Consider the following 16,071-nt stretch of genomic DNA (forward strand, 5'->3'; position numbering starts at 1 on the left):
GACAGAGGGTTGTTGAGTCTAAACAAAGTCTCCATTGGACAAGAGCAAACAGAGAATCGTTCTGGGGGCAGGTCAACGGCACCGAGGGTCACTCTGGGACAGGCAGATTGAAGACGCACTCAGGAGGAACGGTGACTCCGGTAGAGAATTACCGGTGAGGAGGAGGGGATGCAGCCTGCAGGAGTGAGTTTGGGCCGGTTTCTAGAAGGCTCTGAACACCAGCTGAGGACTGTGGGCTGCCCCTTGAAGCAAAGGGAGGGTCCATGGAGATTTGTGATCGGGGAGGAACACGACGAGACGAGTGTGTAAGACGAGGGCAGAACTGGGCTGGACAAACTGTCTGACACGCCACGTCGGGCTTCACTTCTTAGTTGTAAAAAAAAATGGGAGGAAAACTAGATGGTAAGACATCAGGAAGTTCCTTATCGTCACTTCCAAAACCACTTTGGAATTCACCGTTTCCGGGCGTGGTCTGGGTTCCTGCCCTGGACGGTCTTGGCACATCAGTCCGCTTTGTTCGCCAGCCTGGTTAGCAATCGCCGAGTCCTCGCCAGGGCCCTGGGCCGGGCAGCCGGGCAGCTCTTCTACTGGACACTCCCGCAGGCACTTACCCTAAGCCTCTCCCGTGGGTGCTGACACGGAATTCTCGAGCTCTCCGCAGTGCGTCATGGCGTGGAGATTATCTCAGGGAGTTATGAGTGAAATGAAGGGTAAGGTGGGTCCTCAGCAGTCTTTGCCAAGAACCCCAAAATCCTAAGTCTGTGGGTGCTATCCTTCCCCACTGGGACAAAAACAGCCCCCCTACACAAGTAAGTTTTATCCCAGCAGCGGCTGACACAGGCATGGGGCCCGAACCCAGCCCTACCCCGGGCATCTCGGCTTGCAGCTGGCAGGCACGGAAGGCCTTTCCCCGTCCCGGCCTTGTGATGCCAAACTCCGCTATAAAACCTCCTCTCGGAAAAGGCGTCAAACTGGATTTACTTCCATCACAAAGAGCACCTGAGTAGCGCACAGGTGGTTCCTGAAATCAGCCATGCGCACTTTTTAAAAATCTTCAGTGTTTCCAAACTGTTCTCAAATGTGTGGCGATCCGTACAGGTTGTTGAGTTCAGTATTACTGCTCACGTCACATTGTCACCTGATTCTCAATCCTCTGTGGTGTCCTTGATCAGCGAGGCCCTCAAGTTTATCTCCGGTTGAGGGCCTCTGAATGTAGCAAAATGATGAAACGACTCATTAATCATAATAAAAGACTTCAAAGGGATTCGAGTCAAACTTCAGGTTTCGGAAGAGCATTAACTAGACAGTCCACTCCTTGTGTTTCAGCTCCGGGCAGAAGAGCCTGGTGGAGACTTTCGCTGAAGACGCCTTAGGGGCGTGTTCATTGCATCTAAAAGTCGCCTGTGGTCCGCACGTTCACAGCTTACATCGAGTTTCATCCGACATCCATTTATTATGGAGCAAGGTACAGGTTAGGCTGTCCATTTCCACTGTCCATTCCCTGAACTGCAGAAGAAAAACAAAGTGGATTCCTTAGGGCAGGAGCCTGACCAAAACCGGAGAAACCTGGTTCATGGCACGGGACTTCAGCTTTACCTAGATGGTCTTCAGTGTGAAACAAAGTTGAAATCCATCACATGACTGGGTGTTTGTTTGTTTGTTTGTTTGTAGTGGAGAAATTGAATGGCTTTACAGCAGGGCACCACAGGAAAGCCGGAAGCTATCACTTAAAACCCGAATCATCACTTCCGTCCAAAAGAGAAGCATAGGTAGATACACTTTGCCTCCGTGTACAACCAAAAGAAGGACAACAACAAATTTAAAAACAAAAATAATAGCCAGAAGTGCCAGAAAATCAAACTGTATGGAAATCTGACAAGCAGGGAGTTAAAAAAGAAACATTCACCCAGACTGGTAGGAGGGGCAGAGATGGGCAGCCAGGGCAGACAGGACTTGCGACAAGGCAGCAGCTGGAAGACCCGGGTGGGCAAGGCAGTGGCTGGTGGACCACGTAGTCCCACATCCACATGAGCATAAACCGGAAGGAACTGGGGAGCAAGACAGACCACACAACCCAGGGTTCCTGTGCAGTAAAATAAAGCCTCAAAACCTCTGGCTGTAAAATTCTGTGGGGGTTGTGGCAGCGGGAGAAACTCCCAGCCTCACGGGAGAGTTCTCTGGAGAGACCCACAGGGTCCTAGAGCATACACAAACCCACCCACCTGGGAATCAGCACCAGAAGGGCCCAATTTGCTTGTGGGAAGTGGGAGAAGTGACCGAAAGCTGGCCAAGAGCTGAGCAAGCGGCATTGTTCCCTCTCTGACCCCTCCCCCACAGACAGCACCACCACAACGCAGTGATGTGGGTTGCCCCGTGCTGGCAAATACCTAAGGCTCCGCCCCCTACCACATAACAGCTGCACAGATACAGACATATGGCCCAAATGAAAGAACAGCTCAAAAGTCCAAAAACAGAACTGAGCAATGAAGAGATACTCAACCTATCAGATGCACAGTTCAAAACACTGGTAATCAGGGTGCTCACGGAAATGGTTGAGTGTGATCACAAAATAGAGGAAGAGGAAAAGGCTATGCAAAGTGAAATAAAGCAAAATACCCAAGGAATCAACAGTGATGGGAAGGAAACTGGGACTCAAATCAGCGATTGGGAACAGAAGGAAGAAATAAACATTCAACTGGAACAGAATGAAGAAGAAACAAGAATGCCAAAAAATGAGGAGAGGCTTAGGAACCCCTGGGACAACTTTAAACATTCCAACATCCGAATCATAGGGGAGCCAGAAGGAGGAGAACAAGAAATGAAAACTTATTTGAAAACATAATGAAGGAGAATTTCCCCAATCTGGCACAAGAAATAGAGTTCCAGCAAGCCCAGGAAGCTCAGAGAGTCCCAAAGAAGTTGGACCCAAGGAAGCACACACCAAGGCACATCATAATTACATTACTCAAAATTAAAGATAAGGAAATCTTAAAAAACAGCAAGAGAAAAGGAGGCAGCTACCTACAAAGGAGCTCCCATAAGGCTATCATCTGATTCCTCAAAAAAAACCTTGTGGGGAAGAAAGGGCTGGAAGGAAATATTCAAAGTCATGAAAGGCAAGGACCCACATCCAAGATTGCTCTATCCAGCAAAACCATCATTTAGAATGGGAAGGGCAGACAAAATGCTTCCCAGATAAGATCAAGTTAAAAGGGTTCATCGTCACCAATCCTTATTATATGAAATGTTAAAGGGGCTTATCTAAGAAAAAGATCAAAGACATAAACAGCAAAATGACAACAAACTCACAACTATCAACAACCAAACCTAGAAAAACAAAAACAAAAATAAACTAAGCAAACAACTAGAACAGGAACAGAGCCACAGAAATGGAGATCACATGGAGGGTTAGTGGGGAGGTGGAGGAGGGAGAATGGGGGAAAAGTTACAGGGAATAAGCGGCATAAATGGTAGGTACAAAACAGACAGGGGGAGGTTAAGAATAGTATGGGAAATGGAGAAGCCAGAGAACTTCCATGTACGACCCATGGACATGAACTAAGGGGTGTGGGGAGGGGATAATGCTGGTGGGAGGGTGGTGCAGAGCAAAGAATAATAAAAGGAAGAAAAAATGAGACAACTATAATAGCATAATCAATAAAATATACTTTAAAAAAACAATCACCAAGGGCTTACAACTGGGAAGTTTTAGAGAAAAAAAAAAAAAAAACATGAGTAAGGGCTTCAGGGTTGTGAGCTCCGCTGACAGCTCAATTCCTGTGCACGTTTTAGCGCTTCTCTCTATCTCGTTCATTTAGTTCTTGGTGGTACCCTGTCCCGGCTCTTTGTAGCCCCCCACGGTGGTCTTTTCTGCTTGCGGATTTTTGCAGGTCATCCTGATGCTTTTACAAGCCCCCTCTCCAGGACCCTCCTTCCCCATCTGCCTTCTCCTCTGGCACTGCCCCCTGGCCCTCTTTTGCAGCCTGATGTCTCTCCAGTTTAGTGATCAGTTCCTTCGCTGGGTTGAAGATGCCGTTGGTCAGCTGGTCACAGACGTAGCAGCGCGGGGAAGTGTGAAAATGCCCCAGCGCACAGCTCTCGCAGAAGTAATGCCTGCATTTGGTGACAACGGGGTTTCGGAAGGTCTGGCGGCAGATGAAACAGCTGAATGGTAGTTCCTGACCGCCGCTCCCCACTTCGTAGTTTTCCTCCTCAGAGACACCGTAGCGACCCTCCTGGAGCTCACGCTCGATCTGCCACCCATGCTTGTAGTCCGACCGGTCGTGGAGGAACTTGCAGCTGTCTCCGAAGCCGCAAAAGCCCGTCTCCTTGTAGTCCTTGCAGACTTCGGGCTGGTAATCCCAGCGCACCGTGGCTCGTAGGTGCTCAGGGGCGCGGATGGGGCCCTTCCGCAGGGAGCCGGACGCATCCTTGGGCTTCACGTACCGCCCATAGTGGCTGATCCCGCGGTAGATCTTGTCGTCTGCCTCGCCCCGCGGCTCCTCCCGGCTCTGCCCGCTGCGCTCGAAGACGGCCCGTGCGTCACGCTCCCTCTCGGGGTCCAGCTCGCAGCCGGCAGTCGCCCCCATATCCTCGGGCCCCGCCGGTTTCGCCGAGCGGGTGGACTTGTAGACCACGCGGGGAGCCTCCTCCCCGTCCTCGCTCCTCGCGTCGTCGCAGTCCGCCACGTCCGGGGGCCCGGCGCCGCGGGTCCTCTGGATGAACGCACTGGGGGCCGCCCCCCGCCTCTCGGCGCGGCGAACCACCGAGCCGCCTTCGTCGCCGCTGCTACCGTCCCCGGGCTCCGGGTCGCCGGCAGGGCGCTTGCGGAGGCCCGCAGCCCCCTTGCGCCTGGGCCTTTTGAACAGGGAGGGACACACCTGGCCCGCCGCCTGGCGCGCAGCGAGCCGCTCGGCCATCTTCCGGCCACGGCGCCAACGCCCGGCGGAGGCCGCCGGGCCCACGGGATTGCGTCACCGTCTGCGTCGCAGGGGGCCTGTGCCACGTGCTCTGGGCGGGGCGGGGCTGTGGGACCCGCAGTCCGCAGGGGACGGCGCGGGGCGGGGGGCGGTGCTCAACGGAGAACCAGGAGGAAGACGCATGGGGAGAGAGGGCTGCTGGGGCATTCTCAAATGAATTGTCGTAAGATCATTAGATGCTTTTGTTACACAAACATGTTCCTGTGGGAGCTCGCCCTCTGCTTCTTGCTTTCACGGACTATCAATTACTTAATGGAAATTGCCTAAAGGTGCCCTGGCTGGTGTGGCTCAATGGATTGAGCACCGGCCTGCGAACCGAAGGATAGCTAGTGTGATTCCCGTTTGGGGCACAGGCCTGGGTTACCGGCCAGGTCCCCAGTAGGGGACGCTCCCCAGGCAACTACACAGTGATGTTTCTCTCTTGTCTCTTTCCCCCCTCTCTAAAAGTAAAATCTTTAAAAGAAAGATAACTTACAAACCACCCTTGCATGTGCACCGAAAAAGCATCAAGACCTACATTTCCCAACCAGGTAATTAAATGATTGATTTTAAACCAACAATTCAGAAACACCTTTTCTGTCATACAAATATGAATTTGACCTTATGTTAAGTAACTATTTGAATGGATTCATTGTTTAAAAAGACCAAAGACAACATGTGTTTAGTGTTAATAGAGGTTTCAGGAGCAATGATGGCAAAGACCAAAGGATGAACACACAATCAAATCATAAGGAACTCTCCTTAAACATTTCACACATTTAAAGTGCCTGGTCTTCCGTTTCCTGCAATGACCCTAGTGAGGGACTGCTACAGGGAAGGGCTGAGGGGCACACAGGGCAAGGAAGCCACCACGGAGGCACCCACAGGAACAGAAGAAAGTAGGTGTCTGGGTGCCCGGAACACCGGGCTGACTGTGAGGAGCAGCGAACCAGGGGGCCCATGGCACGGAGACCGCCAGGAAAGGCAGCCTGTTGTCACCGGCGGAAGCAGGAGGGACCGCACGTGGCAGTTCTCCATTTAAACTAGGTCTTAAGAGGTGAGTAGGGTTTCAGCACCCAGAAAGGCAGTCCCAGTCAAGGACAGCATGGCCACAGGCCAGAAGCATGAGCAGGACGCACAGCTCCGAGTTGGCTGTTAATCTGGGAGATGCTGGAATGAAGTGGGGGGAGGGGAGGCACGACAGCACCTGCCCCGAAAGCAGTAAATAAGGGCCAGGTCGCAAAGGGCTCGAATGCAGTGCTAAGGGGGTCAGGACATTTCTCTGCAGAAAAAGGGGGACGGGGAAGGTTGGAACAAGGAAGTACTTGGCAGACATACACGTGATGCTCTGCGTGCCCGTGGGAAGAATGAGGGAAGAGTCTCCAGGAGACAGGCGCACTGGCTGTCCCAGAAAGCAGGCGGGCCTCCACCTGGAAAGCGACGGTGGAGACAGGAAGGAGAGTGGGTGACGTCCAGCAGTCAGTCAACATTTGGTAACTGACATCATCTGGGGGCAAAGGTGAGCCTAATCTTGCTGAGAGCAGTGGGGAGACAGGGGCAGTTGGAGAAGACAGAGAACACGAGAGAAAGTGCAGGTTTGGAAAACCAGTAATGGATGTTTTCTTTTTTAAAAAAAAAAGTGAGGCCTGAGTTGAGTCTTAAAGTCTTCAGGTTCACTAGTTAGAAAAAGAAAAACAGGAACACGGTCTAGCAGGAGGTCAACGTGAGCGAAGCCACAGAGGCGAGAGGAGACAGCCTGGAGGCGTGAATAGGGCCCCGGCAGCAGGGACAGTGACAACAGGGGAAGTGTTAGGCGGGAAAATCAGTGACATCTGATGATGTCGGGATGAGGGAGACGGGGGTCCAAGAAAGTGTCCAGGTCTCCAAGCTTAAGTGGCCCCTGGGACTTTGTCCCCACGTGACGTGGAGAATAGCTGTGGAGGGGGAGACAAATCAGAGGGACATGCCTGATGCCACAGGCGCCAGGCTGGGCTGACGGTGTCCGGGGAACAGCGGGGCATGGCGGAGCCTGGGGACACGGAGGGCCGGCGTCTCGGTGAAGACGTCAGCGGACTCAGGTGCAGGCGCTGAGGGCGGCGTCCCTTTGGGAGCGCTAAGGACAAGGGCACAAGGGCGCGAGTCTCTCTGCAGACAGGAGCACTGGAGCCCGAGCGCCACCCGGATCCGAAGGAGAGAAGCAATCCGGAAGCCGCGTCGTGAAGACGCAGCGATGACGTCACAGGACAGACAGAACGAACAACTCGGACCACCGGAAAGGTCCTGCATTGGGAGGCCCGTTACGATCCCACTTTGAGCGAGAATTCGGCCTCGCCTGCATTCCTACCAATACACGGAAAGGCCTTTTAATAGCCACCAGCGCGTGCGGGGCGCCCCGTCCCGCTCTCCGTGCCCGTGTTTCGGGTTAACTGACGCGCCCCTCCAGCAGGGCACGGCACTGTGGCGGGCACCGTGGCAGGCACTGCCGGCCACAGAGCAGACTGGAACAGGACCACCGGTGCGCTCCCTGAAGGCCAGAGGGCCCTTCATCCTGGGAGCCTGTCGATACACGTTTAAGAGTTCAGGTGTTGCCCTGGCTGGAGTAGCTCAGTGGATTGAGCGCGGGCTGCGAACCAAAGCATCGTAGGTTCGGTTCCCAGTCAGGGCACATGCCTGGGTTGCAGGCCACGACCCACAGCAACCTCACATTGATGTTTCTCTCTCTCTCTCTGTCTCTTTCTCCCTCCCTTCCTTCTCTAAAAATAAATAAATAAAATCTTTTTAAAAAATCTCTTGTCTGTTTAAAAAAAAAGACTTTGGGTATCGTTTATTAACAAACACTTGAGCGCTGGGGAACTGAAAACATCCATGTAACAGAACTGTGAAATAGCGTCAGGCTAACTTCCCCGCGATTCTCCGCGGAAATGATGGGTCCCTCCGCCTGAGCAGCCCACAGAGCTCTCCTGTAGTGCGGTCCGTAAATGTAGCAAGTGAAGGAGAGCACCTGAAGGGGGCGCTCTGGACCAGCTGACACCGCCCTTACCGGCAGCTCAGTCGGCTCAGACAGGTCCTGGCGGGGAACACGACCTGCCTGCCAGGAGTGCTCCCTCCTGCCACTCTGTGAAATCCCGAACGCCCACAACGTTTTGATCTTCGGTTATCAAATGAAACCATTTATGGAACCAAGGTCAAATAACCTCCAGGCTTGCTGACCACCCTTCCCGACAGAAATGCCCCATGGTGCACCAGAAACAGCGACCCAGGCTGGAGAGAGGCAGGGAAGGGAGGCAGACCCTCAATCACAGGAGAGAGTGGCTCATTCAGGGCCTCCCTCCACCGCTTCCCCTCCCCGCTGCCCCCCCGCCCCGCCCCCGCCCTCGCCCGCCGGGCAGCCCCCTGGGGAGGCTGTGTCCTTCTTTCATTTCTTGTGTCAGATTTCGGGCTGACACGTGGTAATTGATTCCGCTGCTGGTTAGACGGGTGTTAAGTGGGTGGGATGGGGTTTCAGCGAGAACAAATAGCACTTCATGGGTCTGACCTTCCCGCTCCGGAGCTTTTGTTGTGGTCGGCCCCGGGACGCACAGATCAAAAACCGCGTGAGCCCGCTGCATCTCCATCTGCAGTCCCCCCAACTCACCTTCACAGGCGCCCAGCGCGCCGATGACAGGGCAGCTCAGTGTCACTTCTGGCATGATGACAGCTCGGCAGCAGGTGGGGGCTCAGGCTCACACCTGAGGTCTGGTGTCAGAGAGGCAGAGGTGGCTGAGCACGGCCTGAGCCTCCTGGGAGAGCACACCTCCGCGGACGGGCCTTCCGCCTGGCGGACAGCGAAAATAACCCTCCTCCCCATGGCATGTCTGGTCCCAGGGCCGCCTGCAGTCGGGGGCACGGTTTCGGCACTTCGCTCCACCGCCAAAAGGAGACATCAGCACCAAACCCTGAGGTGCCCTGCGAGGTCCGGTGCGGCCCAGTAAAACGAAGACTTTTGGGTTTTCGTCCTGCACTGTCCATGCATTTGTCAGCTCCCACCGTGGGACCCAAGGGTGCCTTTCCCCGGGGCAGGGGGGGCCGTCGGTCCTCTGCGGGTGCTGCTGTGGCTGGAGGGAGTCTCCGGCACGAGATTCTTTCCCGAGACTTGCCATTCAGCAGCTGATTGACAGGCCGAGAACACGAGACAGCCTGCCCCGTCTGCCCCAACTCAGCACGACCCCAAAGGCCACGCCGGCTCCCACGAGAGGACAGCAGACGCCCAGCCTCTCCCAGGCCCACTCCCAGCCCTTCCCGCCTGTGCCCAGGAGCGCCTAGCAAACATTCGATGCTCTCGCAGCCCCCTCAGGGTCTCCCCCAGGAGCCCACCCTGACGCCAGCCATGATTCGAGGAAGTGGAGGTTCCTCCATGGGATTTGGGGGGGCTGGATCATGCCCCACCCACCAGCAATGAAGACCCCACCACATAGCCCCTAGCTCAAGGCAGCAGAGAAACGGCTAAAACCTCCAGCAAAGCGAACTGAGATGGCACATCCAGCAGGAAATGCACCGCCAGAGCTGAGACTCAGCTGTTAGAGAAACGCCTACGGGAAAGAGTCATTACAAGGTGAGGTTGGACAGCTGTTGCCCAGGGCAACTGACGTTCGGGAGAGTGACGTGGAGCCTGAGGACACTAACCGTCCATCAGATCCCAAGTGCGAGGGCCAGAGACCCTGTTGCCGGCACGGGGAAGGACTGTGCTACATGTATCCAGATCACAGAGAAGGCTGAGGACCTGGCCCAGGCCTCGCCACAAAGACCACGGAGCGCCCCAGTCCTCAGCCCCAACCAGGCAGCCCTGCTACAGCAAAGCTCAGAGCTCCCATGGGGACAGAATAACACCCTGATTTACAGGGTGGGGACCCCCCCATGTGAAACCCCTAGGACCCCCTGAACTCTTGGAGCCCCCTGTGGTGAGCTGCAGAGGCCCCCGCCCCACAGACGCCTGTGCACCCACGCTTGAGACAGATCTTGAGTCCCCTCTGGCCACCAGGCCAACGACTGGCCTTAACGTAAGTCGCAACAGAAGGCGCCAGGGGAACGCCGGCTTTCTGAGGGAGAAGACGGGCAGGCCCCGCAGGAGCTGCGGCCCCGGGCAGCGTGCAGGGCAGGGGCCCAGAGAGGCTGGAGGGCGGGGCCCTCGGGCTCAGGAGAGGGCCCAGGGCACAGGGGTGGGCGAGGTAGGGTGTGTCAGCACGGAACATCCTCCCGGGGTGGGGGACTCGGCACCCGTGTGAGTTTGCGAGGGTTGCCACGGCAAGGTGCCATGGACCAGATGGCTGCAACGACAAAAGTTTGTCCTCTCACAGTCCTGGAGCCAGGAGGGTGGCGTCTTCTGAGGCCTCTGTCCTCGGCGGGCAGAGAGCCACCTTCTCCCCCCGGCCTCACATGGTCGTCCCTCTGTGCGAGTGTGTCCTCGCCTCCTGTTCTCACAAGGACACAGTCACGGTGGGTGGCCGCTCACCCCAATGACCTCATCTCAGTTCAGTGGTCTCTCTGGGGGCCCCGTCTGTGAACACAGTCACTCTCAGAGACACTGGGGACGCGGACTCAACAGCGGCGTCTGCAGGTGGACAGGACCCAGCCGGGAACGACACTCCGACGGGACTTCCAAGAGGCGGGGGTGGGGTGCTGCTGGACACCTGGAGCGCGTGACGGCCACACCAAGCAAGGAGGACGCGCCAGGACTTCCCCGTGGGCTGGGGAAGGAGGACACAGGGCTCAGGAAGCGGGCTGAGGGAGTGAGCGTACCCGGAAAGCCAGAGAACGCAGCAGACGCTGTTCTGTGTGGGAAGGCCCAAGGGTGCTCCAGGTCCCAAAGCAGCAAGGGGCTTGCTGGTCAGAGCCGCCGACCTCACTGCCGATGTCCGTGGGGCTGGTTCTCTGAAGGGCGGGGCTGACGGTGGGAGACACCGGTGCAGACGTGGGCCCGTGGGTAACAGGGGGGTGACAGGACCCACAATATTAGACACCAGGCGGGGATGCTCAGCTTTCAGGAGCCAGACGGATAATTATCCTGATGCGTGGAAAGGTCGGAGGGCATCTTCTGGGTCATCCGGGCGGAGGACTGCTAGAGAGCAGCGCCCCCCGAGGCCAAGCAGAGCAGCCAAGCGGGGGTCCCCTGCTGGGGCTGCCCCATCAGAAGGAGCAACGGCGGGTGGCCCGGGAGCTGGGCGAGTGAACCCGTCCACGGTCATCACCGAAGCTCCAAATGCATGATGGGATCGGCACACCTGACGGTCCAAATGAGTGCCCAGGTAAGAGCTGTCCCAGCGGGGACAGCGGGGAGTCCAGGGGGAGCTTCTGAAACTGCCGCCGACCCCAGCCGCGGCAGTCAGTCAAAAACAGCATCATATCATACCCTGGGCTTGGACCTGAACGCTTCAGGGTTTTAAAACCGCCCTCGACACCGAGAGGGTGCAGGTGTGGCCCACACCACGTCGCCGCCAACTGAACCAGCGTGGTCCCCGCAGGGGGCAGACAGGCGTCCTCACCCCCAGCCTGGTGGCAGCCCGCAGCTGGCCCGGACGCCTCCTCGCCAGACAGCGCGCCCTCCCTCGGGGCGTGGGGGGCCCGGGGCGCAGCCTGGGCGCCGGGGGCTCTGTCCTCCTCACCCCTGTCAAAACAGGGCGTCTGACGCAGCGCACACTCACTCGGGGCCAACAGGGGTGTCTGCTGCCTTGCTCCCCAAGGCCCGTTACCGTCCTAGAGGAGTCTGAGGAGACCTGGGCCAGCTGGACACCTGCAGAACGTCACCCCATGGTGACATCGCGTCGCTCAGACTTGAGGAACGCAAGGTGCACGCAGGTTCGGGGCCTTCGCGGTCAGACTCACCAGTCAGGGCAACGGGAAGCTGCCCCCAGGGAGACTCAGAGGCCGGCCAGGTGGGCGCACCTGTTACAGGTCCCGGGTCTGGGTCATCTCAGGCACAGGAAAGAAGGAGCTACTGAACCTCACCCTTCCCAAAACAAGGAGTGCAGCGCAATGCCCGGGGGCTTCTCTGGGTTCTGGAGACAATAATTCCACGGCCGGAATTATGGTTCGTGCCCCGATGAACAGGAGACACCGGTCTGAATGGGAGCCAGGCAGGAGGCGGCCCCGCCAGCTGAGGTGCCGGCTGTGGCAGGCCCCCTGGCACCAGGAGGCCTGGCCATGGAAACGGCACTGGGCAGCGTTCGGGTGACCCACGGTAGGAAGTCACAGCGCAGACGCCCGACGTTCTGCGGCCAGGCCTGGACGCCTGCAGCCAACAGCTAGAAAAACCCGCCCCTGCCGTGCTCCTGGGCCCTGAAACAGAGGACGGTCCCACCCCCGGGGACACCAGTAACAGGCCAGCCGTGACAACCAGCTGGGCCCCCTCGCTGCAAGGTGAGAGTGGGCATCCAGCCCAGGGCGCGAGCCACACCGGCAGGCAGCCCGGGCCCCCAGGCACTCACCGCAGCAGTGCCGGCCCCTCCCCTCAGGTCTGTTGTGAGTGCTGACGACGGGGGACAGAGCCCACGCTGGATCCGCCCACGGGCCGGCTGAACAGGAGGGCACCGGCCAGACGCACCAGGGGCTGCAGCAGGCCGGCCTCACTCAGGGGGTGGCCTCGACAGACAGTGGCCCCGGGGACAAAGCTTTGATGGCACACGCCGTGTCCCACAGAGACTGGGCACTGCCAGTCCCGTGTGCAGGCAGCACGAGCTCCGTGCCCCACGAATGCACAGGGTTGGGGGGGGCAGTAACACACTCCTGAGTGGTCCAAGTCACTGGTCCCCAAATCCCGCTCCTCATCAGGATGACCTGAAGAGCTTTTAAAGGATACAGACCCCTAAGCGCCGGCTGAGGATCCCTGAAATGGACACCCCAGCTATGGTGCTCATGAATCTGTATTTCTTCTTTTTTTAACCAAACTGTTGTTTTTTTAAAGATTTTATTTATTTTATTTTTAGAGAGGGAAGGGAGAGAGAAAGAGAGAGAGAGAGAGAAACATCAATGTGTGGTTGCTGGGGGTCATGGCCTGCAAACCAGGCATGTACCCTGACTGGGAATCGAACCTGCGACACTTTGGTTTGCAGCCCGAGCTCAATCCACTGAGCTACACCAGCCAGGGCTATAAATCTGTATTTCAAATAAGGTCCTGAAATGAGGCTGATGATGCTAGTCTTTGACATGGTATCTGGGAAGCATTTGTCCAAGTCAGCAACGTTCAACCAGCGTGCTGCGAGAAGCACATTGTTGTTGTGCTGCGAGAACTTTTAAAACGTGTGGTACCTGACTGTGTAGCCAACGGCCCTGACCTTTTTTCCCAAGACTGTCAAATTTAAAAAGGACAACAGCCAACCTAGCAATAGCTGGTTAGTGTGAATGAATCAAAATCAAACCTGTTTTTTGTCCGACCGGCAAAGAATACATTTTTCTTGGGCCGAGGAACTGTCGTAATTAGTGTGTGCATGCTGGAGGATGGAGGAGGCTGAAAGTCACTGGTCTAAGTGATGAGCAACATCACAGTAAAGAAAAAAAATGATGGCAAAGGCAAACACATAATGGACCCTGTAGTGGTAATCATTTCACAATACATGTCTGATCAAAGCGTCACCCTGTGCACTTAAAACGACACAACATTCCTTGTCAGCTGTCTCATAAAGCTGAGGGGGAAGAAATCTTTTACCTCTTGTGACAGCATGGATGGAACTGGAGACTATTACACTAAGTGAAATAAGCCAGGGGGTGAAAGACAAATACCATATGATCTCACCTAAAAGAGGAATCTAATGAACAAGATAAGCTAATGAGCAAAATAGAACCAGAGGCGTGGAAACACAAAACAGACTGGCAGTGGCCAGAGGGGAGGGGGAGGCGGATAAGGGTGGGAAGAAGGGGAGGAGACCACTCAGGGAAAACGTATGAATGACCCATGGACACGGACAAGGGTGTGGGGACTGACTGTGGGAGCAGGGGCGGGGGTGGGGGGGGGGGGAATTGGGACCACTGTAATAGAATACTAATTTAAAATCATTTTAATAACCAAATACAGTTTAAAAAGCAAACACACAACAGTATGCGCGTTCATATATATTGCCTTTTTAATCCTCTCCACCACTCCGTGAGCTACGTGTCATTATTAACCCCATTTTGTGGATGGAAACACGAAGTGTCTATCTAGTTCAAGGTTCTGTGGCAGGTGAGTGACGCGGCAGTATTTGATCTCAGCCTGACTCGAGAGTCCCTGTGCTTCATCACCATGACATAGTGGAAAAGGCGGCCGGGGCGGGGGTGGACTCTGTAATCCAGAAAGCACGGAGTTTTTAGGGCCAATTCCTACGTGTACCTTAAACGAAGACAAATTGCTTTTCCAAATAGTTTAACGTGTGTATCGGGACCCATTTACAATAGCATGTGAGCGCCACCTAGTGGCTAGGAGGGCTGCCTGAAGAGGAGCTGCCCTGTTCAATTCAATGAGATCGGTTCAGAAGAACAACAACAAAAAAAAATTAGTGAAGTTTTAGTACATGCAAGTTCCCAGTCCCAGAGTGAATGAATTCCAATTCCAGAAGGATCTATTTGTTGACGTCCAGATAAAGCCGTAAAAAATATAGTGAGGATATAAAAATGAGGGGGAAACTAAAAACAGGTAAAGTCTCTAACAGCCACAGGAATGATGTCAGACCGGGCTTTTTTTTTTTTTTAAGAAAGGAAAGACAATAGTAATAAAACATAAAAGGGGAAAGGCGGTATGGCAGGCTATTTTTAAGTTTATGCCTTATAATAAATCCCCTGCAGGCTCACAGCAAAAACTTTCCAAGACCCGTGTCTGCCACCCCCCCCCCCCCCGCCCACGGGCGCCGGGGCTGCAGAAGGCCACCACCTCCTGCCCCACGTCTGCGCGAGACCTTTTCACTCAAGGTCTACCGAAACCAGACACCCAGAGGCCAGGCGGGGCGGCACCGAGGTCACGCCGTGGGGACCCGGGACCCCAGTCCTGGCGTGCAAAGAAGCAGGGCCCGAGAGAAGGCGGAAGGACGCCAGGGCCTCGGGGGACGCCCCCGCACGCGCCGGGGTGAGAGCAGGGTGTTCCGTGAGCGGGTCCGCAGCCTCCAAGCGTCCTTCCGGTGGCTCACGGATCTCAGCACTCGGGTCCTCAAAGCCCCCGCTCCGCCTTCCGGGGGAGCCGCACCAGCTCCTCGGCGCCGGGGACCTTGGGAGAGAAGCCCTCCTATTCAGATGACCCTTGGACACAGGACGCTGAGTGAAAAAAGCCGGACGCGAAAGGCTGCCTTGCGTATCAGTGCGCTGACTCGGCATCTCCAGAACGGACTGGGCCCCGGAGGCAGAAGGCATGCTGGTGGCTGCCCACGCCGGGGAGGAGGGCGGCGAGGACGGACTGCTTGATGGGGGGTCAGGGGTTTACACGGGGGGGGGGGGGGGGGGGGGAGGGAGTGTGGGGAGTGTGGAATGAAAGGTTCTGGAGCAAGATGGGGGTGTGGGTTACCGAACAATGCGAATGCACTGAGTGTCACTGATTGGAGTGCTGCCGTTCAATGTGAAATGGTTAATTTTACATCATGCGCCCCAATAAGTATGTTATATTGGACATGTATGTGTGTATTATGTACAAATATACATGCACACATATATGTGTATACACAGACACCCTTCTGCAGCCAAGCCCAGAAATATCACAGATAAAAAACTCTCTCTTTTCTCGTGGGATTTGAGGCCGGGGTGTTTTAAATTGTGAATACGCGGGGAGGGTGCCTTGTGAGGTTCACCTAGGACCTCGGGCCGCGCTCCAGAGTCAGAAGGTCGGCGGCCTTCTGTGCACCAGGGCTTGGAGGTGAGGAGGGGGAGGGAAACCGAGACACCTGGGCTCCGGGGCAGGGCAAAGGCCGCTGTCTTCAGCAGCAAAGCGGTTCTGATAAGCAGCTGGAGCTCAGGCCGGTCCGACTTCAGGTCTGCAAGCTCACTCCACCGGGCTCCCTGGCCAGCGGGGGCGGCAGGCTTCCCGACAAGGGCCGGCGAGCTTTGGCCCTCTTTCTGGCAGGCTCCCCACTCCATGATCCCCGGGCACAGAAAGCGAGTCTAGAAGAATCCGGCACCTCGTGTG

General features: G+C 56.0%; 1 protein-coding gene across 1 annotated transcript; it reads right to left on the minus strand.

Moving 5' to 3' along the window:
* Window positions 1-3,787: 3,787 nt before the first annotated feature.
* Window positions 3,788-4,919, minus strand: LOC114515027 (E3 ubiquitin-protein ligase RNF113A-like). The gene has a single exon (XM_028534251.2). It carries the CDS (start codon window positions 4,917-4,919, stop codon window positions 3,906-3,908), a length of 1,014 nt encoding a protein of 337 aa, XP_028390052.1. The 3' UTR covers window positions 3,788-3,905.
* Window positions 4,920-16,071: the final 11,152 nt, after the last annotated feature.

This window comes from Phyllostomus discolor, chromosome 2 (assembly GCF_004126475.2).
Source record: "Phyllostomus discolor isolate MPI-MPIP mPhyDis1 chromosome 2, mPhyDis1.pri.v3, whole genome shotgun sequence".
NCBI classification, from domain to species: Eukaryota; Metazoa; Chordata; class Mammalia; order Chiroptera; family Phyllostomidae; genus Phyllostomus; species Phyllostomus discolor.

Coding starts and splice junctions, on each gene's coding strand:
- LOC114515027 (XM_028534251.2), bottom strand. CDS start 4,919: ATGGCCGAGCGGCTCGCTGCGCGCCAGGCGGCGGGCCAGGTGTGTCCC.